Raw genomic sequence first — 23,774 nt, 5'->3', positions numbered from 1 at the left:
CCCAAAAAATACCCAAGACAGGCGTTAACAGGATACTCTCCTTCAATAGCACAAGTTCTATTCTTTCTGTGAGCAAAATAGAGTACCACCCACTAAAGCGATGACTCTACATCTGGTTTATCTTGTTCCCTCACAATGGCATACTTCCTGTCTCTATCTATTAAACACCAGTTAACACCCACTCTGCATCTCAAGCCTTAGAAAAATTTCCACTTTGTCCATATCTGTTTTGGACAATAAATTCTAATCAAGTCAGATAAAATGCCTCTTAATATCAAATTGTTCTGAATTTAAGTTTTCACCTAATTGCAAGTTCTTTGGATATTAATAGTCTACCATACTGACCGAATCAAGAAATGTCCCTTACATTTACCTTAAAAGCAAATTAGATCAATTCAGTGAATTCTAATTGAAAGCAGACTAATGAGTGCACATAAGTCCCATTATGATGACAGGATGCAAAGATTCATCCATTTCTACGCCTTTTCAGCACAGACTAGGCCAAAACCCTTTTTGACTTTTGGGTGCATGTGCCCAGAACAGATGAATGCTTCATTTAAATACAGGAAGCACTTGTCATTAGAAGTGCAAGTCCTGACTGAGAGTTTAAAAGAAGTCAGTCTTTTAACAGTGTGAAGTGGTTCACACACTGTGTTCAGTAAAGGACTGAAAAAGTTTGAATAAAACTAAATGCCTAGAAATTGAGCACTCTGCTTTTCAACCGTTTAATGCCCAAGTTATGAAAAAATCACCATCCCCAAACTTACAGCTCTGCTCTTTCCTAGACAGTGTTAAACCTTAATCTAAGTTTGAGCAATTGCTTTCAAAGCTTTGGCAAAACACCATCTCTGTTTAGTACAGAATTACAGTTCCTTCCTCTTAGCAGAAAAATAACTCAAGACAAAAATAAGCAAGCAGCCATGAACTAGAAATGTTGTATACACTTGAGTATATGCAAAAGCACACAAACAACTCTAGTAGGGTAAAGCAGGGCATTAACCTTGTGTGAAAGTTCTCATACTTACCACATACCTACAGCAATCCACAACTGCACAAAAACATTCAAGTCAGTTTAAAGAATTCCAACTAGCAACATCACATGTTTAACAATCAGACAGAATTACTTTAAGCATAATAAAGAGAAAAACTAATGAAAGTCCTTAGGTGTCAGAACCATAGACTTGTACACAGATAATAGGAAATGAGGAAAGATGAGGAAAGCTAATTTTACCCATTAGCTTTCCTCAAGCATCATCTGCTTCCAACCTATTGTAGATCTACTATTAGTGTACCTGGAGGAAGAAAGGGAAGCATATGCAACAAGCTACCCTACATTTTATATTTATTTTTATTCTGGTATTTATTAAGTATTAATATTAAATACTACTCTAAAGTGTTTAAATTGTTGTTTCTTAAATAAAGAGGAAAGAGAATTGGACACAAAACAGAAAATGCCTATTTATAATATTCTGACAATCTGGAATGAGTTACGAGAATTTCAAAAGGTAATTTCAGTTTCATATGCATTAATAGTCTGTAATTGTGTCTTGTAAATACACAAGACCACAGCACAGAGGCATTCTCAGAAGTTAGCAGGTGCTTATAACCTCATGCACCAGCTGAAACCCCAGGTGTTACTTGAAAATACTTTCAAATATTTTCAATTATGAAGAGGGAGGAAGGATTGTTTTCCAAGCACAGCTCACCACTTACAAGTCAAACTGTTACTACAACTACACTTTTAACAGAGAGAACTGAGTACCTTTCCATGCAATTCAAGAGGACTATCATTTCTGATCTTCCAAACAAATGAAGACAAATATTTTATTACTCCTCTACCTAGCTACATGATTTATTTCAACTAGATAATAATGTAGGATATATCAGACTGATTTTCCAAGGCATTTGTTACATGAGCCATCTGGTTTTAAGAAAAAAGCCACATCCTCTGCAAGGAGATCTGACTGTAAAATAGGTCAGTGTGTAATGAAGCATGTATCTGGTTTATGCTTGCCAAAAAAAACCCCAAATTCATGGCAAGAGTACCTCATGGATATCCAAAAGAAAGTAGAAACTCTTACCTTAACAGGAAAGCTACACTTGCCAGTACGAACGCCTTCTTCATCAGTCTGCCACTGATGAGGCCTGCTGGCCTCTGGGACATAGACATCTTTCTTTCTCCTAAAGCTTTGCCGTAATTTGTTCATTTCTCAGATTTTCACGTCCTAGAAGGAGAAAAAAAGAATACTGCCAATAGGCACCAAACACACATTTAGCCACTCTGGGTCAACCACTATCATGACAAATGATGCTGTGAAAAAACTGAGCTTTTGCAAAGATGAATGGAAGGGACTATGAGAGGAAAATATTTTGGGCACAGATTCAGAGGAAGATGGCTATTCACTTCAAAATGGAAAATACAAATCCACATTATTTGTTTAATATTTTTCCACAGCAACTGAAGCATTAGACCCAGGAATAACTATTACTGGGAGCATACGGTTACCTAAAATAGCTGACAGAGAAGCTCTGAAGAGTGATGCACATGAAACCCTGCCTCCCCAAATTTAAACGCCTACCTAAAGCAACCAAGCAGGACATCAATAGCAAAAGCTTCCAAGGCACTCATGCAAGGCAAGGATTCACAGCTCTAAAACTGCTCCTAAAAGACGCCTGTGCTGTTCACACTTTTACTGAGGGGAATAGTCCAGTCCTTGCTTAGTCTACTGGTACAATTCTTACGGTTAAATGAGAAATGCACTTCTTCAAAAGGGGAAGACAGTGTTGCAAATGCACTTCTGAAGCCTAGAATTCAAAACTTTGTATACACCATGGCTTTCTGTATCAATTTCTAGATACAATCCAATCTACGCTTTAGACATGCTCACCTTTATCAGATTCAAACTACAAGTAGCCAAGAAGCTATCAGAGAAATTTGTACTAATAAAAAGACTCAATATTCATCTAAAGAAGCAAAATCATGTGGGATACAAAGTGGGGGATACTGAAGACATACTGAAAGGCTTCTTGAGATTTGGTAGTCTTTCCTGAAAAAGAAGCCTTCTCACAACCATGACACCTCATTTTGACTGAAAAAAAAGATGCTGCAGAGCGCAAGGCAACAAAATCTAATGGGATTACTTATGCTTACTTCCCATTAAATTGAATAAACTACAGAATATAGACATTTATGGGTGTCAATAGCTGGCTTATGAATGAAAACTGCTTTAAAACCAGTTAGAACACCATTTTAAACCTTGAAAATAACTAGTATCTTCCAGTCAAAACTATATGACAGGTGAGAAAAATCAACACATTCATGTTTGTGGTATCTAACATGCAACTATTTCAAAGCTGAACAAATCAGAAATTAAAAGCATTAATCATAAAATCATAAATAAGAAAATCACTGCCCACCACTAATTAAAAATACTAAATTGTTTTGTATCTCATGATGCACTTTATATCAAATAACAAAAAGCTGTGTGTTTTGTTACTGACTCCCTAAAACCTCCTTCAGCAACTGTTACTTTCTTCTCCTCAAGCAGCAGATCATTAAACAAGCCAGTTCCCACCCTATCTTAGTGGCGTGATACTGGCTAATTTATCTAGAATCTTCTATTTTTCCATCATCTATTAAAAGAAATATTGTAAGTTAAGTATTAAGCCAAAAATATACCCATGGATAAAGAAACCACCATATCACTGGGACTGGGTAATTTACATGTGGTGATGTTAATTGTTTAGGTGCAAATAAGCACAGTAGTCACACAAGTACAGTGGCATTTGAATTCCATTATTCCTGTGTCTTGCAGCATTCTGGAACATTCTTTCAGCATGTGAGATAATTCCTGAAGTGTTTCTACACTAGAAAACAGCCACACTTTTACAGCAAACACTTTACTCAAAGTTGCTTGGTGAGCATTTGAAAGCAACAAGGTGTGACATTGCAAGCAACCCAAATCCAAATGCAAATTAAGTGAAGGTTTGGGATGTATGCCAAATGCTATAGGCAACTGTCCCTAGCAGGTACCTAGAGCAGCCAGGAGGTCTAACAAGCAGTCTAAGTGCAGGGATGGGAAGTTGCTGAAGGATTCTCGATCACAATTATTCAGTTATAAAGAAGTGTTAACTTCATTCCTTCATAGCTACAAAACGCTTGTCATAACTAGGAACGTAAAATATTTTCTTGAATTTACTTGAGTGGATTTATAGATTAGAACATGTGCAAAATAAAAAACGTGCTCATTTCTTACCACTCAATAAGCTGAAGCAGCTCTGTTCTGCTTTCAGCTGGGACAGAGTTAATTTTCTTACCAATAGCTGGTACAGGGCTGTGTTTTGGATTTAGGCTGAGAAAAATGTCGATAACACATTGGTTTAGTTGTTGTTAAGGCGTGCTTACACTAAGTCAAGGTCTTTCTGCTTCTCACCCTGCCCTACCATTGAGTTTGCTGCAGGGCACAAAAACTTGTGACAGGACACAGCTGGGAGAGCTGAGCCCAAGTGACCACAGGCATGTCCCACAGCATATGGCACCATGCTCAGCATGTAAAGCTGGGGAAAGAGGGAGGGAAGGGGAAGGAGGTACGTTCACAGTGACAGTGTTTGTCCTCCCAAGTAACCACTGTGTGTGTGATAGAGCCCTGCTCTTCTGGGGATGGCCAAACACCTGCCTGCCCATGGGAAGCATTAATTAATTCCTTGCTTTGCTTGCCTGTGTGGCTTTTGTTTTACCTATTAAAATATCTTTATCTCAACCCATGAAGTTTACACTTCTGCTTCTCTGATTCTCTTGCCCATCCCACCAGGAAGACTGAGCAAGCAGCTGGATGGGGTTTAGTTGCCATTTGGGGTTAAACCACAATGCTCTTCTACCAACATTGCTTATTTTACAAGTTATAAGGCATTTTAAAATCTCTGAATATGCAAAGGCAATTCTCCAAGTTTTAAGAGGAGCTGCAAAGCCTCTGTTCTCCATCAAGGCTTAGAGAGGCTTTACAGCAATATTAGTTATATTTTGTTTTACAAACTGCAGATGGAAGACTCTGCACATCAGTCTAAAGGAATCAGAATTTCAAGGGAGGCCATTCAATCACCTTGGGCAGGTGAAACATACTGCAGCAAATCTCTACGTGGCACCTCAGCTCATAAGGACAGACACCCAATCTTGTCCCTGCTGCAGACTGGCAGTGCCACAGCATGATGAGCAAAACCACTGCTCCAGCTGCTTCAGCGAAAAGTGCAGAAATCTGCTCAGCATGCGGCTTACAGCCCAGCTGCCTGACCTCGCACTCCAGTGAGGGACAAATGGACATAGATACTCCACTCCACCAAGAGGGGCAAAAGACTCTTAAGCAGATACAATTAGATGCTGTAATGCTCATGTGTCAGTTCTGAAGATCTCAAGGTAACTCTGAATCTCCAAAACTTGAGTAAAGAGCAAAGCAAGGACTGAGGGCAGCACACAACCACCGTAGCACGAGAAAAACCGCAGTCTAATTGCCTTATCATAACATTTGCTTATGCGAGCATTCCGTTGGACTTCTCCCTCCCAGGCATTACTGGTGCCCATGAGACTGGCGCCTTATCAGACATTTATTCTGACCAGGAATCTCAATCCCCAGGGGAGGATAAGAATATGAGCTCCTCAACTACATTTTGTATGAGAAACTGAAGTGGCATTTTGCCCAAAGTACTTCCTTTTCACCAAAAACCAAACCCATATTCCTGCATGTTCTAATTTTGAGGTCATGTGGGCAACAAACAGTTTAAAAATAGCTTATTCTATCTGATAGAAATGCTGACAAACAACAAAATTAATTTATTGTCAGTCAACCAGTAAGCTCTCTCCAATGGTCACACTTGGGTTTTCTGAAATATCAGATTTATGGGTAGATTGCAAAACAGTATGTCCTATAAATACCAAATTTGCTGGTAACATGCATGTCAGGACAACATAACTAGAGCTGTCACCTGATGGGAAAGGTGCACAGGCTGCATATTTGAAGATTCAGGAAAAAAGCATGTGAATTGCTCCAATTAAGTGCTGAAATTTTTACTAATCTTGTCTGGAAGTCAGAATCTCTGCACAGAAGCTCTAAAGAGAGATGAGTGAGCATTTTCTACTTGAATTCTTTGTAGGGCGCTTCACATTTCCATGCAAGCCCTGTGTGCTTGCCAACATAACAGACATCAGCCTAGGCTGCAATAAGCTATCAGGGTATTTTCTACTAAACTGACAGCATCACTGTAAAAAATTTGATACTATGTTTTGGGATTATGTAAGGTGAAAGTTATCAGACTTTGCTTTTTTTTATTTATCCACTTATTTTTGTCATGTAATTGGAAATATTTTAAAATCACCCAAGAGACAAACCGAAACACCAAAACCTCTATTTCATTTTCACTTTTACAAATCCAGCTTGGACCGAGAGAAAGAGGACTTTGAAGATAAACCTAGTGAAAAGTCAAGATAGGGAACTCAAAATCTAATTAAATCACAAAACACAACATTACATCAGAGACAAACTGCCAACAAATGCTGAAAGCCCTGAGCCTTCTGAAGAAATAAGGAAACAGAGATACACTGGGTCCCGGTACATTTCAAGGTTATCTTACTGCAGACAGCTGAGTATCTGAATGGTCATTCCCACTGGAGAAAAAAACCACACAAAACAAACCCCAACAAAACAAAACCAAACCACCCACACAACATGAAAATCACCACCACTTTTGTAATTCAAGAGATTACAACATGAGACTAGATGTTAGACCATCTCCCAAAGCACCTACCTACAAAAGGTATCAAAAAGATAAATGAGTTTTTAAATTTATGTTGCCATTTGTTTTTATACAAATTTATATATTTTGGAAACAGAGCTCCAAAGGCAATTTAAGGAGTGCTGGAGCATCATTATTCTTCTGACCGACAGAAAAACTACCATTTACACCTCTATCAGTCCACTGACAGCTCAGGGGCAGAGTTGGCAGAAGCAACAGACACAACACTGTCATGGATAAAAGTGCATGTTGAAGCAGTCTTGGCTTCACTGCCTTGTGCATCATCAGGTTATGGCTGCAGAACAAATTACTTCAAGATAAACCAGCATGTTAATTCATGTCTTGTTAGCTGCTCTGCTGTACAACTGTGTTCACTTTTACCCTTCAGTGAGCACAAGCCAGCAATTTACCCTTCAGTGAGAGATGGGTAAACTTTCATATTAACTGAAGTTAGATCAGGAAGAAGCTGCTGATGATGCAAATTTGGAGCTTAGCTTCTCAAGTGTTTACCCATGCAACCATACCTTTAGATAAGCAATTAATTTACACTGTGGATAGGTGTTTCTTGCAGAGCAGTTGCTGCTACTGGGCAATCCAAACTACAGAATCTGCAGGGCAGAAGGACAATATCGGTACCTGGGTACCTGAACTGCACACACAAATTCAACTGGTTAGATTATAAACTAGTGCGTACTATGTATTTCACACTAAGCAACCACTTAGAGTTTCAAAACTCAGGACAAAGAAACAGCACAAACATTTTTTATCTTTCTTATGAACTCTAGCCTTCACAAAGGTTATTTAATCAGCATTCAATTATCTGTTATCTTTTCTGTTTGCAATGAAAAAGGATAAAACAGGTATTAAGTCTTCAGTCAGTTTTTAAAAACCATTCAGCAGGTTTGGGATTGCTATCCGTTTTCCTTCAGAATTTAATACTGTTTCCTATTTACCAATTTAGAAAAAAGTAAGTCATGGGTCAAACAAGGGCAAAGTACTCTTTGCAGCCTGCAACAAATGCAGAGTACCCAGGGGCAGGAGGGAACACACTCCTGCCCCACACCCACCCAACCCTGGGTGCCATTCTCCTGATTTGTAGTACAAAGTCCTCCTACAAGAGTGAACCAGAGAAGGAGTAGTATTGACACATGAACAAAATTCCTGGAAGTATGCACTTCAAGCTGCAGGGAAATACAGTTTTAAGAACAATGTATTACAGGGATCATTCTAGAATTTGCAAACCTCCACATAAAACAAATTCAATTAATTCCATGCTATCAGGTTAAGTAATTTAAAAGAAAAAAAAAATGGTTTCATTCATACCTGTATTGCCCGCTGGCCACACACAGGTGAGGGCTAAGCAGCTGCACAACCATCTGCTCCCTTGTGCTCTTCCCCAGTGAAATACACCTAATACTGCTGAAGGACCAAGCCATAAAGAGTCTGAAACTCGGAGCAAAAACCTCATCCATCTCTAATACATTCTGCTTGCATCTCTTGACAACAAACTTTTCTGAATCAGGATGCATTCTTCCTGCCAAAACTACCTGATATTTCAGACCTAAGAGGAAATGCAAATAATCTTAATCTCGTTGAAAAAAATGTGTTTACCTAACCGACTTACTAGGAAAACACTCCAGAGACATTCCTCCACATGGCTGTGAAGATCTGTATCCTTAGAAAGCTCAGTGGCTCTAAGCTCTTGTGCAAGTACAACCTGGTCATACCTGTCCACAGACTAATACTTAACAGCTATCTTTTGAGTATTATGAAAACCTGAATCATGCTATGAAATCCACATGGTCTGCACCAGGAGATGTGAACAGCCTACACTTCCATATTCCAGAAGAATATTTCATATTGCTTTTTCCAATAAAATTCAGTTCACTGCTGCCACTTCAACATTACTGTAAATTTTGGCTATAACCAGGACACATGGACATCAGTGAGGAAACATGCTTGTTTCAAGTCATTCTCTTGGGATGAGGTTTGGGTTTGGCAGGCTTACCTGCTGTACAAACACAAATAGAAGCAGTTCAAAACATTTAGATCTCCTTTGCTCTCTAATGTACAATTTGAGTCCCTAAATTTAAGATTACAATGTAAGACCATTTCATTTATAAAAAAACAGGCAAGCTAGAAAGGCAAGTTGATTGCTGCCAAGGTAAATAGTCTGTACTTGTCTATTATGAAGCTGCCAGGATGGAGTTTTACTTCTCTGAAAAATCCTTATTAAGCATTGCTGCTAAGCAAACACTCTTCCCTCCTCTCCCACTTACACAGTACAAAAACATGTAATGTCCTATCTCTCCAAGCCTCCTGTAAAGGTTAGCCAAAACTTGCTGCAATTGCCCTGCAACAGCTTCTCTGCAATTATTCACCAGCACAAGCACACAGAGTTCCCTTATCTTCTAAGGAAGAAAAGGTCACCCCATGTGTCAGATTCTGAATGCAGAACTTTGAGCCTTTTTGTAAGTTTAGATCCCATAAAATCTAATTAAATCCAGCACTGTCACACTGAAGCAAATGAAGGCATGTAACCGTATGAGCATGCTCACTAAAACGTTAACAGCCCTGTTTCGCAATACAGGCTGACTAACCACATTATTCACCACATGGCCTTCCAACCCATTCACCCTTTCATTACCCAATTAACATCTAATAATACAAAACTACAAGTAAGCATTCTATCAAAATACGCATAAAGGTGAAGCATTTCTTCAGTTGTTCCAGTTGTTCAGCCAGCAAACACATTTTGTTGTTGTTGTTGTTATCATTATTTAGCATTCCAGTTAGGGGGATTTTCCATGGTGGAGATAAATTATTGGATACATAACTAGAAGTCTACTGAAGCAAGCATACCAGCTGTAGAAAACTCACCTTTCAGCAGTGAAAGTAATATTTAGATCAGACTTTGAAAATGCAGCAGAAATGGCAACCTTAAACTCTTTATGTAAGACCGAAGAGATCAGAGCTGTGCAATAATGTCTCTGACAGCATTCTTTGAAATCATGATGCATTGTTATTACATGGTGTGAAGTACAAGACATCCTCAAATCCATCAGATTTCTTGCTGTCTTATACCTGAACTAAGGTATCATGTGAGCACTCCACAACTTTTCTAGAGCACTGGACAATTCTATCTGCACCATAGATGAGGGTGGAAGAAGGGGAAAAAACAATGTTATGACAGCAACATTTTACTGGCAAAAGCCAGACTTAAAGAAAAATTGCAAACAGCTTATGAAATATCCGGAAATTAAATAATGAACTGTACTCCAACACACTGTTAAAAATTATGTTGCTAAAACATTCAGCTACCAGAGGCCCTGTCCTAAAGCTTAGGATTTTGTGAAATACACTTTTCAAACATAAATACCCCCAGACTGCAGCAATTAAACACAGGAGTCTGTATTCCACAATGTTATGTAACAGAAGTAGCACCAAAATAAACATTCAGACTCTTAAACTGTCACAAAAATACAAGTTTGATCATTGTAATGCAGAAGTTATTCTTAAAGATATGCAATGCCCCTTCCAGCAAATGTAAGATAAATCATTTGCCTCTCACAAACCTGTGAAATTCAGCAAATAAAAGAAAGCAAGCCTCATTTTCTCCATCAATAACTATTCTAAATCAAATGGCCCAATTCATCAGACACCACAGCAACTGCAAACTCTGACTATGGTCCTAAACAATATGCTAAGAGGTTTAAGAGCAGAGATATAAGGCAGTAATCCCCTTGTTTTGTGGGCTCAATCTAAAAATACCCTGCAGATTGTCAGTCACTGGTGGAAAACAGGTCTCCTAAACACTTGATGTGATATAAAGTGAGTTGAATTGTATTATCTGTAATAACAGAAAATAAGCAGAAGTTTAGTAAAGAAACACTAGCTATGCACCTTGTGGAAAGCTGTTCAAGTAATTCTGCTTTGCAGCTCATCTGCACACATGTAAATAATTTTAACTAACGAACCCATGCCATTTCCAAGTTAATAATTTACATTTAGGGCAGCTAAATATCAGACAACTCAACAGTTTTCAAACATAAACATCTCAGTTTAAAAGGTATCTTTACAAATACACGTCGAATTTCAAAATTAAAGTAGATATAAAAGAAAGTACAAAAAGGGCTGAAAACAGCCCAAAAGTATGTTCTTTAATCATTCAGTTCCACAAATTGCAGCTTGAAGTTATGTATATCCAATCCCATGAAAATAAATGCATTTTCAAAATTTTGAAAAAGGAGTCTTTTACAAGTAAAATAAGCATCTTTTACTGGTAAATCAATCACAAATCTTAGATTTTTACACTGGACTTACTTCTGTAGGACCTATGAGTATTTTATAAGCAAATAATCAGTGTTGACTAAACAAGACCAAACACCTGCTGCTTAGTATCAGACAGGGGGGAATATAAATCAATCATAGCTTTGTGCTGTTGAGCTGATCACTCCCTACTACTGCGAGTCCAGAAACATACGAGCACACACCATATTTTTGGTTCCAGCTCTTAGGTGAGAGCAGAGAGGGCAGACAAAATGAGCTAGAGATCTAGAGCACACATTTCAGGAACCAACTGCACTCTAAACCAGATTACTAGGAGGATGTATTTTAGCAAGACTTCTAAAAATAGACTTGTATTCATAGTGAAGCTTTACCCTTGGTTCATATACCATGTTTCACAAAAGCGAAAGCCATGGCATTTTGGACACTGATCCTGCAACACTGCTCTACACCAGCCCACAGCATGGTCCAGCCCAGCAGTCCATGTGGCCCACGTTCCGGAAGCATTTGGAACAACAAACCATAAATTTGTATCAGCTTTATAAGATGCCTTCAGGGGGAATGAATAGCTGTGCTGCTGAGTCTATCAGCAAGTAGGATTCAGGTACAGAGAAACTAGGTAAATCCACATGAGTAGTAGTGTGCTCAGATACAAAACAGGAAGGAAAACAGGGCTCTCCACCACAACCAGCAATGTTTCATTCATTCATTCATATGCTCTCAAAACAAAATAGTTCAGCAACTGCTTACAGGTGATGCAAAATGTTCCAGAGTAGATTAAACTGATTTTAGAGAGACAAGATGATCTCAAGAAATTAATCTGTGATAAAAACAGCAGAGAAAAGCACATGGAAGAAGGCTAAAAAAAGCCAGCGTAATTATAAATAGCAATGAATATGAATTCAGCTATTACTACAGTCTAGGAAAGGTCATAACTCATGTTTAGTCCTCTAAAAATTTAATTGTCAAATAAGCAAACAGTAGTAAGAATTACTATGAAAGGAGCAGAGCCAAGCCAGCAAGATGCTTCAGCGTAAGACCAGACTGCGCTCAACTGCAGTACCATATAGTTCTTTTAGTTAATATACGCTCCCTGAAATGCAACTGGAAGGTGCAGAAAAAAAGCAAGGATAAGAAGGAAAGCACAGACTACTTAACACCGTCAGCTCAAGCACAGATTAGATACATCAAAGGTTTTCACCAGAGAAAACGAATTTTCTAGTGGGGAAAGCTACAAAAATTACAGTATCACAGTGTTAGAAAATAAAAAAGGAACTATGATTTTCCAATTCTTATGTTGCAGGAATGGTGAAAAAGCAATAGAATTCTCCAGCAGATTTCAATAAGAGTATTTCTCTTCAAGACACAAAATCAAGCAGGACAATTCCTAGCTCTGGGAAAGTTTAAAAACTAAAAATAAAATGGAACTTCAAAAAAAATAAAAATCCCCAAACCACCCAGATTAATTATTTGATCAAAACTTCCAAAAGTTATTGGAACCTATAGCGAAGAAGGTGCAGCTATGCATTTAGGAAATCACCCGATCCAATTTGACCAGCTGGGAAGTCTTCATGTCTTAATCTTCTATTCTTCCAAGGAATCAGCACTGTATCAGAGAGAACGATTGTGCTATGGAGCCTTTGTTGTGAAGCAACACAACTCCCAAGCTGGTGTCCCTTCAGGGCCAGCCCAGCTGGCCACACCTCCGTGTTGCAGCTGTCACAGCAGCACAGCAGAGCTGCTCACACCCACCTGCCGCAGCACCACCCGGAGCTGGCTCACTCCAAGTGGAAGGATCTCCCTTTCCCAAACGCTCACAAGTTTCTATAGCTCGAGACATTTAAATGAGATGAATTTGTATACTCCAGATAGTTCACAAAACGTGAATTATTGTGGCAACAAGCCACGGGTGCACTAGTCAATCTCAATTATGAAATGAAAATTAGCTTAAACTGCCACGAAGTGTGTCATTCACAGGATGACAGATGACTCCTTGTTACACCATTACTGCACTGGCCCAAGCACTCCACTCAGTCACTGCCTGGCAGCTGTTACATGGCAGTTCAAGACACTTCAATCGCTCCCATCCTCCACAGCTAAACATAATTAAGGCCCTCTTATCTCTGGGTTTTCTTCAGCTTGTTCACGCTAAATCAACCACACTTTTGACTGCAGCCAATGCAAAGAAGGATGAGGGCGAGTGACACAAAAGGCATTTTTTAATATTAATTTAGAACTCAAAGTGAAATTGTGAAGCCTTGTACGAAGCTTTTTTGTGAAAAAGTGGCAGGTTTTAATAATAAAAATGAGCCCAGAGGAAAGATACAATAATTTTTCCTGACTGTCAGAATATCAGAAAATCATTTGATCATCCCTTATTAAGCTTAACAACAGAAAAAGTACACTTTCACATAAAAGATAGGCAGAATGTTTTTAGGAACTACTCTGGTGTCCACCATTGCAATTGTGGTTGAATTCTAAGAACATAAATTTCTCTCTTCACTAATCTTATTTATTATAGTAGGAATTAATTTATACATTTGTACATCTGTCCAGTGCAAGTTTTGATTTGTTCCATAACACTTTTCTCATAATAACTCTTTACATAACACTACAAGGAGCTAACAGAATTATTTCCCAAATCCATTTGCTTTACACAAATGTAATCAAATCAGAAGCTAGCTTAACAAAGTCAGATACAAGCTACAAATTCTTTTAAGCACACAGAATGCAATGCCTTCTGAACTCCCTCACCAGTTAAATACCTTTAAAAATACTTTGCATCCTCTCTAGAGGCTCTAATATGAGCCACGTGTTTCATCACCCAGAGAACTCACAAAACATTTAAGGAATCTGTCACCATACTCCCTGTGAGAGATGTCTAAACAGAGAATTCCAGCACACAATTCCAGCTTTCTGGTACCATTTTGTATATAGACAACCAGCATTCCTTATGATGACACAGCATGTAAAACCTCACTTCATGCCTAATGTTTCCCATCCTTACTGAAAAGCTTTAAGATCTAAGCATGACTTCAGTGATTTTGAGAATTATATATAGCAACATAACTAAAGAAATATCTTTTATAAACATTTACCTTCATAAAATCCTGATGTGTGTAATTTTAGGGAAAAAACATTCCCCAAATCCAAGTGTATTAGAATCAGTTACCAGAACAATGTTCATATGACAGTAGCAATACGTTCACTTGCTGACTTACATTTTCTTCCCCTCCTCAGATTCTGCTGTAGTACTTTTCTTAAAAATCCTGCTCTCAAAGCTGTAACCATGACTCCATGGATATTAAAAATAAAAAATTTAAAAAAAAATCTATGGCCTGAAATGAAGCAGAAGTGGTAAAGTGATAAAGTGAAGTCCAATATGGCCTATAAAAGGTTTCTGGGAACTTAGGTAATTTTCTCCCTGTACCTCACAAGACAACGTTTTTTTTAGATAATTTCAAGTGTTTCCTTAAAGAACCCCACAGTGCGGAATTATTACGCCATTATACCAATTTGCCACAACTCTGGTCAAGGCTGAATTTTTCTTTATTCATGGTGACAGACCTGAAGCCTCTCAGACCTACACCAAAACCTTTCACCTTACTCACTTCAATGTTTGCACATATTCATTTGGGGTAAGAGGGGAGAGGAGGGAAGGTGTGTGATCTTTATGGAATTAAGTGATAAAAGGATACATTGATCAGTCTGCACTTCAGGTTTGAGGTTTTTTGGAATAACTCCAAGTAAAGTTTTTCATTTCTGCTCTTACAAACAGATGCATACTTCCCTCCCCCACTCCCTCTTCCTATCACTTGGCATTTAAAGCCTTTTGCTTGTAAGGATAGTAATGTTAGTCTTTATGGAGGCTGTGGATAGGAATTCAACTGCTATTGCTATAAAATCTCACAGGCACATTGTTTAAAAAGACAATGATAATAATCTCTCAGACATTTCCTTCCACAGAAGTTACCAGATTTCATGATGGTCATTAAAATTAGTAACCTTATTTTTGACCAGCAATAATCTATTATGAATCCACAACTACATGCTCAGCAAGAATTACCACATAAATTATCACAGAAATCAATAAATCCCAGGGCTCCTCTCCAGAATGTTTCTGAGGATTTTTTTTCTACTCCCATTAAAGACAGTGAAAAGACAGTTCAGTTACACAAATTCACCTTAAGTATACTTAACAATGAAAACGTATTTCTTTAAATAAATAACTCTGTATACATCCAAAGAGATGGTTTCTACCATTTTCACCTAAAATCAAATTAATAATTATAAAATTCCTTCATGATAATGAAAATTTTTCTAATGAAAGCTATAATTAAGAAATGGAAGCAATATGTTCATTTCTCTAACAATCTAGTCAAAATATTTGGTCTTTCCAAGACCACAACAGGATTTTAATTCCAGCCATTAAACAATATTTAAAGCAGTTCATCTAATATAACACTGGGGTGGGGTGGGAGGAGTGGGGGTATGTATGTGAATTTCATGTCACTACCTGAGACAGACTGCTCCAAACTTGTAAAACTGCTTTACCTACTAAATGAACTGCAAGAACTCACATCAGCATTTTACCTTCTAGTCAAAATTAAGTCTGTGGTAATTCAGAAGGTCAAATCTTAGAATATAATGGATTCAGACTTCCTGGTGGTAAAATATTGGGATCTTAATTCAACTTTCTATTAGCTTTCTCTTCCCCATATTAATTCTGTTAGCATACAGATTTTATTCTCTCTTTCAAGATCAGCATAGAATTTCTGCTACAAAAAACAAACATGCATTAAAAGCCAAGAATGTGCCTTTGTATGTGTGCTTTCTTCACAAGCTGTACTCACATCTCAAAATGATTATTAAGAAAAGGCCAGAATGTGCATTCTAACACAAACAGTTTAAAATAACCTTCATGTAATAATGAAATACCTCCACTGAAAATTTCCAGATTCTACAGACAAAAAATTGTTCCCATACTCAATGCTTTAAAAGTTAACCAATCATACATTAAAAGACAAAGTTAAGATATGCAGCTCAAAATGCCAATGCTGCCTTTCAGGGTCCCAGTTTATCTATACAAGGAGCTAAGACTATCACCCTCTTCCGTGAACACCAAAATCCCATAAATATTCACAAAACTGTCTTATCATTCCTCACTAGCAGTTCTCCCACCCAGCCAGTTCTAAACTATTATGTTTATTTTAGCCCCAATGTGTAAATAAATGGTCAATTAAATATTATGAGCATGAAAAGATCATGCAAAGATATTTTAATTTCAGAAGGTTCAAATGAAGATATAATTACAAGCAATATATGCTGAATTAAGTCAGAAACATCTCAAGCCACCAGTAAAACATTTTGTCAGCTAGGGCTGATAAGAACTACAGAAATATTACATATTGTATGTACTGCAATTGAGCACCTATTAACTCTCTTTAAAATAAGCAGCCAGCTGAGACATGGACAAAAAGACCAAGATACTCATTATTCAAACAAATTAAGCTTTTGACTATCTTGTTACAGTTGTAAGTTGTTTCTGTTCAAACCCAGGAAAAAAGTTCAATATTAATGTCACCCTGAACAAGAGAGTATTTAGTTTTGTTACTGGTATAGAAATGACCTTCCTCACCCCCACCATGATCTTAAGCAAAGCAAGATGCTGTCTACCATATGTGGGATCACACTTCCATCTCCTTCAGAAGGTGAAATGAATTCCACAGCTGTGTGGCAGGTCATGTTCTCCAAGAAGATCAGGCTGCCCACAAGTCAGGTCAGTACAGGACTACAGGCAGGGCAACAGTGGCAATTCAGCAGCTCCAGTGATGCCAAACAGTCCTCACGAACACACCAGTCTGACTGAATGACCTCAGCTAGGCTGGAACTGTGAAACCCACAGATGTCTTTCACTTTTCTAAATCAAGTGTTGTTCACCACAGTAAAACATGTACAATGATTTGCTGCAACATACAGACTCTGGTAGGAGAAAGAGAGAGTCCCAGGAAGTCCACTGCCCATTAAGTAACACATGCTGGAAAACCACAAGGCTGCAAAAGCCTCTTGAATCATATACCACCTGTCATCGTCCCAACTTTAAACTGCTTGGCAAAAGAACAAGAAAAGTCAAACAGGAAATAATGAGGAAAATTTGTCTTCATTCTCAAGTCCATCAGAGCAATCAATGAAGCTTCAAGCTCAGCAAAGACAGAAATATCACCGGATAACCCTGAAATAAGGTAGCCTATCCTCATCTGCAGCACAGGGCACAGCTCAAAAACGAGACACAGTACAGAGCAAGTGGCAGAAGGTAACCAAGGCATCACTCACATGAATTTCCCCTGAATAATTCTGATTCTACCACTGCCATATTCTGCATTGCCTGCTGATGGATGCCCACAGTGGCAAGCAACAAATTTCACTCTGGTATGAGTGAGTTTGACATAAAAGCAGTATGAGCTCTACAGTTGGGGCAAGTACAAAACTGTGCTGCTGCTGCTGCGCAGGCAGACTGATTAAATCCTGCGCCTTACATTGCCATCTTGGTATAGAGAACATCACCCTACTTCCATAAAAGACAGCTGCTTCCTGGGATGGCAACTGAGCTGGGCACCAGAAGACAGGATGAGGAGGAAGGCAGCCTAAAAATGCCTGCAATGGAACAGCTGGCACACAGCAGCAAGGCAGGCATGATAGGGACTCAGTGAAAAGGACACTGGATATTCTGCTGCCAGATTCACAGAAAAATTAAAGTTATGACTGTGTTATCTTCACCAGCAGCTAGTCACAGAATCCACTAATTTGAACAGCACCTTCATTATTCTGGCAGGTGACTTTAGCACAACTACTCCATTCAACGTCACCTTTCTTAACAGTATGCCCTGTCTATTTCCAAGTCCAGAAAATTTTAAAGAAGTAAATCTTACAGAATGTGCATTTTTCTCTTATACAATACGTAGCATATAGAACATTGACAATATAGGTAACACCATTCACTTAAGAGCGAGTCTTGATGATCCTTGTGAATTCTTTTCAATTTAGAATATCTTGTGATAATCCCTTCTTGCTGGCAAGTTCTGGAAGAGGAGATCTTGACCACAACCCCTGGAGGACCAAGCATCACCTTATGTTCCTTTGAGATTACCAAAAGCACGCATTTCACTTGGCAAGAAAATGTCAGAGCACATGGCAGAACTTGGAAAGGCCACTCAAACAGCACCATTCTTCCAGCAGCTTTAGAAATCCTCACCCCTGGGTAACTGATGACAATTGGTGTCTTGCAAAAATATATCAACAAAACTCAAACAAACCAAAGGTTGTCTACAGCAGAATGGCTAAAGTCTCCCTACTCGCTTTATCGAGCACTTGCTTGTACCTCACATTACTTCTCCAAGGTCAGATTTCATTCCAAAGGCTGACTGTCTGTCAGGTGCACTGCAATTATATATGTTACAGAGCCACCCTTCTACTCTGCTTATGGTTTGCACTGCAAACTCCACCTCCTGAGATGCACAACAGCATCTTACCTGCAGCTCTCTGAAGCTGCACACACTGCACCAAACAAACACACGTCTAAGGGCAGTGATCTCCTCCAGCGGTGTCACTTTCTGGAAAAGGAAAGAGTTCTCAGACAAGAACTAAAAAACTCATCTCTGTAAGAGCTTTTTTTCCAACATCATAGCAGTCTAACCACTGTAGGTAAGAGATGCTGAAAGCTTTTATATAAAGCCTTCCTACAAGCATAAATACACAGCTTTGCCAGCACTGAGACTTGAGAAGCTGGATTCCTACATCACAGAACTTCTATAAAGTAGAAGCAGAAAGAGCCAAGTAGCCATCTGAGCAATTTAGTCTCACGACAGTAAAATTATGCAAATGTCTATGGGCATTTGAGTTACATACCTCAAAAAGTGCTGTTACAAGCCACAAACCACTTTTTCTCAAATTTCACACTAACCAGATTTAAGAGTAATGCCAAATTGGTATTTTGCAGTGGTCAGGCAAAGTTGATGAACTCACAAATATCACCTAAAAAGATCAATCATCAATGCAATAACATGTTCTTCAGTTATTTATCTCAGTATTTTACATAAATAAGGCTTCTTCAATGAAATCTATCAATTTGCAAATGTAATAACTATTTTCAAAGGCAGCCTTACTTAAGTCACTCCTTTTTAATTAAGGATAAATTAAGTATTTAATGAATTCAGAGTTCTTGCATAATTTCCTTACTGTCAGAAAATACAAAGGAAGGGGCAAAATCATGTTCTCCTTTTGCACCTCTCTCTATTGTGAAATACATCCAGTGAAGCTGACCACCAACACTGTTTACACAGGGATTATATAGAAACCTCTTTATGAAGTACACAGTGTCTGACTACATAAACTGACAGAACTTCCTCAGCCCTTCCAAGTCTGAGTCGGAGTGATGACAACACCATGAAGTGACAACAGTTTCCAGGACACTCATATTCACATGGCCTATTGGAGGTTCCTTATCACCAGAAAGGGTTGCAGTCCACGCATCATGTCTGACAGCTACAGTGAGTTTTTCCACGTTCAGTTTCTTTCCTGTACTTGGTCCTTCTGTTCTCAAGTTTAACTCAAGGCTGAATCCTTTCTTGGTCCATCAACTTTAGAATTTTAGAAGTTTCTTACGATTAAACATTACAGTCATTCTGACTGGAAGTAGACTTACTGGTGGTACAAGATGAAACTTCCTGAACTCTGAAACTACAGCAGAAAGAACAGGATGAAATTCAGTGTGTCCTGGATTCTAAACCCTAGTTGCGATTGCTTGTCTAAAGCTGACAAGCAATCGCAACTACATAAATTTTTATTCCAAATATTTTGAAATATCAAGTTTCAAACTTCTTTGAAACTTCTCCCTCCCTGAATTCTTACAAAAAAAGAAGAACTAAAGATGAAGGTGACAGAGTAACTTCAGAGTCTGGAATTAAATGCTTTTCATAGCCTTTAACATGAACTTCTGAAATGCAACAGGCAGCTGTAACAAAGCCAAGATAACCGAGGTTATCTTGGATTGTCCTACAACCACACCCAGGAATGCAATGCATGCCAAAACTCTGCAGTTGGTCACAGACATGGGCGAAGGAGGAATCAGAATGTGCACTGAGTCACTTTCTCACCGCTGGAATAATGCACTTAGGCGGGCTTGCTATAAATATCCAGTGCTGGAGATACAGGAGAAGATTGGAGCCATTTGTGGGAGACACAAATACTAATTACACACCAAGCAGAGTTCCAGCAACACAAAACTAAGGAAGAAGAGAAGATTAAGGAAATGGCTGACTTTCAAGCATACAGCCTGCATGTTCTGAACTCTCACAGAAACAGAGCAACCGGGAAATAAGGCTGGGAAAGAAATCAGAAGTTTGGGCCACGGAAAAATCCCCCTTGTATAATTCACACCAATGAATAACAATCCTGTTATTGAATTTATGTTTTCTACATAAAACAAGTAAAATTTGTGTGAAAACCAGATTAACTAGCAAGACATAAATCCCAAAAGATGTGGCTGACCATAAGCTAACTTCACAGAACACACCTAAAGTTTGCCATAGCTGAACATATATGTGGTCTCCTCCAGTTTTTGCAGTTAAATTGTCTTACTCCCCTTTTTTGTTGTTTGTTTGTTTGATGGGGAGGGGAGGGTGTTGTTCTACTAAGAACATTTTTACTTTTCAAAATATTCTCTATTGGTGTCTTTTCTACTAAAATGCATTTTTAAAATTTTGTTACTGCTACATTCCTCTTCTAGTAGCCTGGACTTACAAAATAATTAATATCTGAATAGAATTTTTAAAATTGTCTTACATTTCACAAGAGTGAAGACACCTAAAACAAACTTGTAAATTTTTTTTTCCTAAAAGGGTAGAGGGGTGTGGGTAGTGCAGAACAGGACTATTTGACATACTCATTTCCCTGATACTGGAAAGAAGGTTAGAAAGCATTCCTAAAATATTTGATAGTCTTGAGATTCACAGTAGGAGACTGTATTTCCTGCTGGATAACAGCATTATGTTACACATAAAAATTACTACGTCAGTAAAATGAAAACAGCTACAACATGTGAAGCTCTCAGCAGAGAGCTTCCTGTTGTGCTTGAAGGGAGACTCCAGAAGGGACCAAGGGAATTGCAACACATCAGCAAATGGGATGACTGAACACCCATGTAAAACTTAAGTTTTACAGGCTGATGACCATTGTGTGAAATAAATCTATGTTCACTCTGGTACAAAATCATAACCTAGACCTCTAACTGTGATTCTCCTTTATACATTTATTTTGGGAATGGGATAGAAAAGAAACAATGTGCTTTTCATAGATACAGTCACCCAGAGATTATGACAGCAGGCAATGTGTGTCAGTATTACTGACTAAGCATTATATCCCAGGTCTGAGAAGAAAAAAAATAAGGAAATAACAACTAAAACATGAATAAAAAGAAATTATCTCATCACTGGCACAGCTACTGCTAAGTGACATCTTATCTAGCTTTTATAGTGACTAATTATTGACTGTCTTCACAGAATAAATAGGTTTTGAATAGAAGTCTGAATATTAATAGCATCAGCTTAATGAAACTGATGTTTAAAACCAAATCCAAGGCAAGACTCAAGTCTTCAAACTAGAGAAACATTTAAATTTATCTACTAAATACACTGTAAGAACACCCAGTGTTTATTTACATTTACATGATATTACATTTCAAAGGTTCAAACTTTCAACATATCAGTAACTAGTAACCTTTTCTGAATCTACTTTAAGTGGTTAAAGATTCTCCCTATGCAAACAATTAGAGGGACTTTTTAATGATCTCACTAAAGTTAAAGGTTTAGCTTGAGATGAGTTCTGAGAACATGAAAAGCACTTCTACACAATGTTCTCAGCTATATTAGGATACACATTTTAAAAAGGAATAAACTTTTTGAGGATGCCCTGCAATTGATTTATAATCTTCCATAGAATCTCTCAAAGTTTAAGGCTCACAAAATCTTAAGACAAAAAGATGTGGTATTCAGTTTTTAAGAAATGATGGGGAAATTCACAAGCTTAGTTCAGGAAATAAACATATTACACTGCCAGTCAAAGAAAGGAGAACTGACAAAGCACACTTCTATACATAATTCAAACAAGTGCTAACAACTACCTTCTTTAATAACTTGAATCCAATCCACCCAGGATTTGATAACTAAAAAACATTCACTTTTACCTATAGTATTAAACCACTGGTTTCCACAGCACTCTACTTACCATTTGAAAAAAAAAAAAAAAACCAAAAAACCAAAAAACCCCATTCTGTTGTTTTAAGGACTCCAAAGATTACTACCCATACAGACTTGGTCAGTTACACTACAGACAAATCATGACGGTACAGTTCCCCAAAACTCAGAGCATGAAAAGGTGAAGTTTTGTAGGAGAGAGAATGTAAGGCAAGAATGCAGCTGTGACACAGGCTTCTCTGGATAGGCTGCCCTGAGACACACCCTGCAAATTCTCTTCACCACCCTCGCCCCCTCACATTAGGCATCCTGATCCACATGCAACAGGAAGAGCCTGGAAAGCCTTCATCATGGGTCAGGTACACTGAAATACTTTGGGGAACCTAAACCAACTGCACATGGCCTCAATGCTACAGCTGGGGTACCTAACTCGGATCCGGGAAACACTGAGGTGTACGCAAACCAAAGCCACCTTCAGCTGCCTTGTTTTGCACAGCTTCTGGTAGTGACTGCATCAGTTCTGATGGAGAACAAACATTTTTAACAAACTACTAGTCATAATACCTTAGGACAACTCAATCAGAAGCAACAGCTATCTCCTGCTATAGAATCTAGCTTACTGTGACTGTCACTTATTACATTATACCAGAGCAGCAACTGACACATCCACATAAAATTAAAAATATAATCTACTGAACCCCCCCCTTTTTTTTTTTTATCCCTGCAGTTAATGTGCTCATGAAGTCCATCCTTTTGTGACAAAGAATGAAAACCAATGAGTTTTAAGAGGCAACAGTCCTCCACTTGGGTACAACTTCAGTGAAACTTTCAGCAACACTCTGCCTTTTCTGTGAAGCCTGAGCAATTGCATCAGTGGGATGGACCTCATTTCCTCTGCATCTTCAAGGCTTATGCAAGGTTTTGCCAGCTCCAGCTGTGTTCACTGATAACATAAGAAAGTTTGTAAAAAAACAACTGAGAAGAAGCAGGGCAAGGTCCAAAGTGAAACATTTGGGTATGCACAGCATACATAGTATGTTTAGTTCTATAAACTGAATTTAGTGTTATTCGTGAATCCTCCTCTCAATCATTCAAGTTTGTCTTTATGACTGACAGAGCTACTTCGTTCTTCAGCACACACCTATAAAAATAACTGTGCAGACAGGATCCCAAGGTGTACTAATAAGACAGTTACAAGCCTAGACAGCAGGAAGTTTCAGCCTATTCCAAAGGAGCTTAATACTTAATGGAAGCATAGAGGCCTACAATTACACAGCTAAGTCCCAATATATGCATTTTACAAGATTAGAGCTGGAAAAATTCACCTGTTCTGAGAAGGAAAGAAGCCAAAAGGCAGTAGAGAGATAGAGGCAGCCAGGAAGACATTCCCAGACTTCCTCCCTTCAGCCTTGAATTACAGAAGTCACTGGTGGTTTTCACCCCTCTTGAACTCCC

At 38.3% G+C, this 23,774-nt stretch overlaps 1 protein-coding gene across 50 annotated transcripts in view; it reads right to left on the bottom strand.

Moving 5' to 3' along the window:
* The window catches only part of NUMB (NUMB endocytic adaptor protein), a 119,640-nt gene that overhangs the window by 32,618 nt on the left and 63,248 nt on the right, over positions 1-23,774 (bottom strand). For 35 of the 50 annotated variants that reach the window (XM_086891865.1, XM_086891862.1, XM_086891878.1 and 32 more), the window contains exon 2: positions 2,082-2,225. In XM_086891865.1, coding sequence (XP_086747991.1) covers positions 2,082-2,207 — 126 coding nt within the window. In that variant the 5' untranslated portion in view covers positions 2,208-2,225. Of the gene's footprint in view, positions 1-2,081; positions 2,226-12,570; positions 12,808-23,774 lie in introns of those variants that run through there. The other 15 variants (XM_023928226.2, XM_086891854.1, XM_086891857.1 and 12 more) reach the window with 4 other exon arrangements.

Source organism: Cyanistes caeruleus, chromosome 6 (genome assembly GCF_971803275.1).
Source record: "Cyanistes caeruleus chromosome 6, bCyaCae1.hap1.1, whole genome shotgun sequence".
In the NCBI taxonomy this organism is placed as follows: domain Eukaryota; kingdom Metazoa; phylum Chordata; class Aves; order Passeriformes; family Paridae; genus Cyanistes; species Cyanistes caeruleus.
Note: the sequence above shows the minus strand (reverse complement) of the source record. Positions and strands in the feature narration are given on the sequence as shown.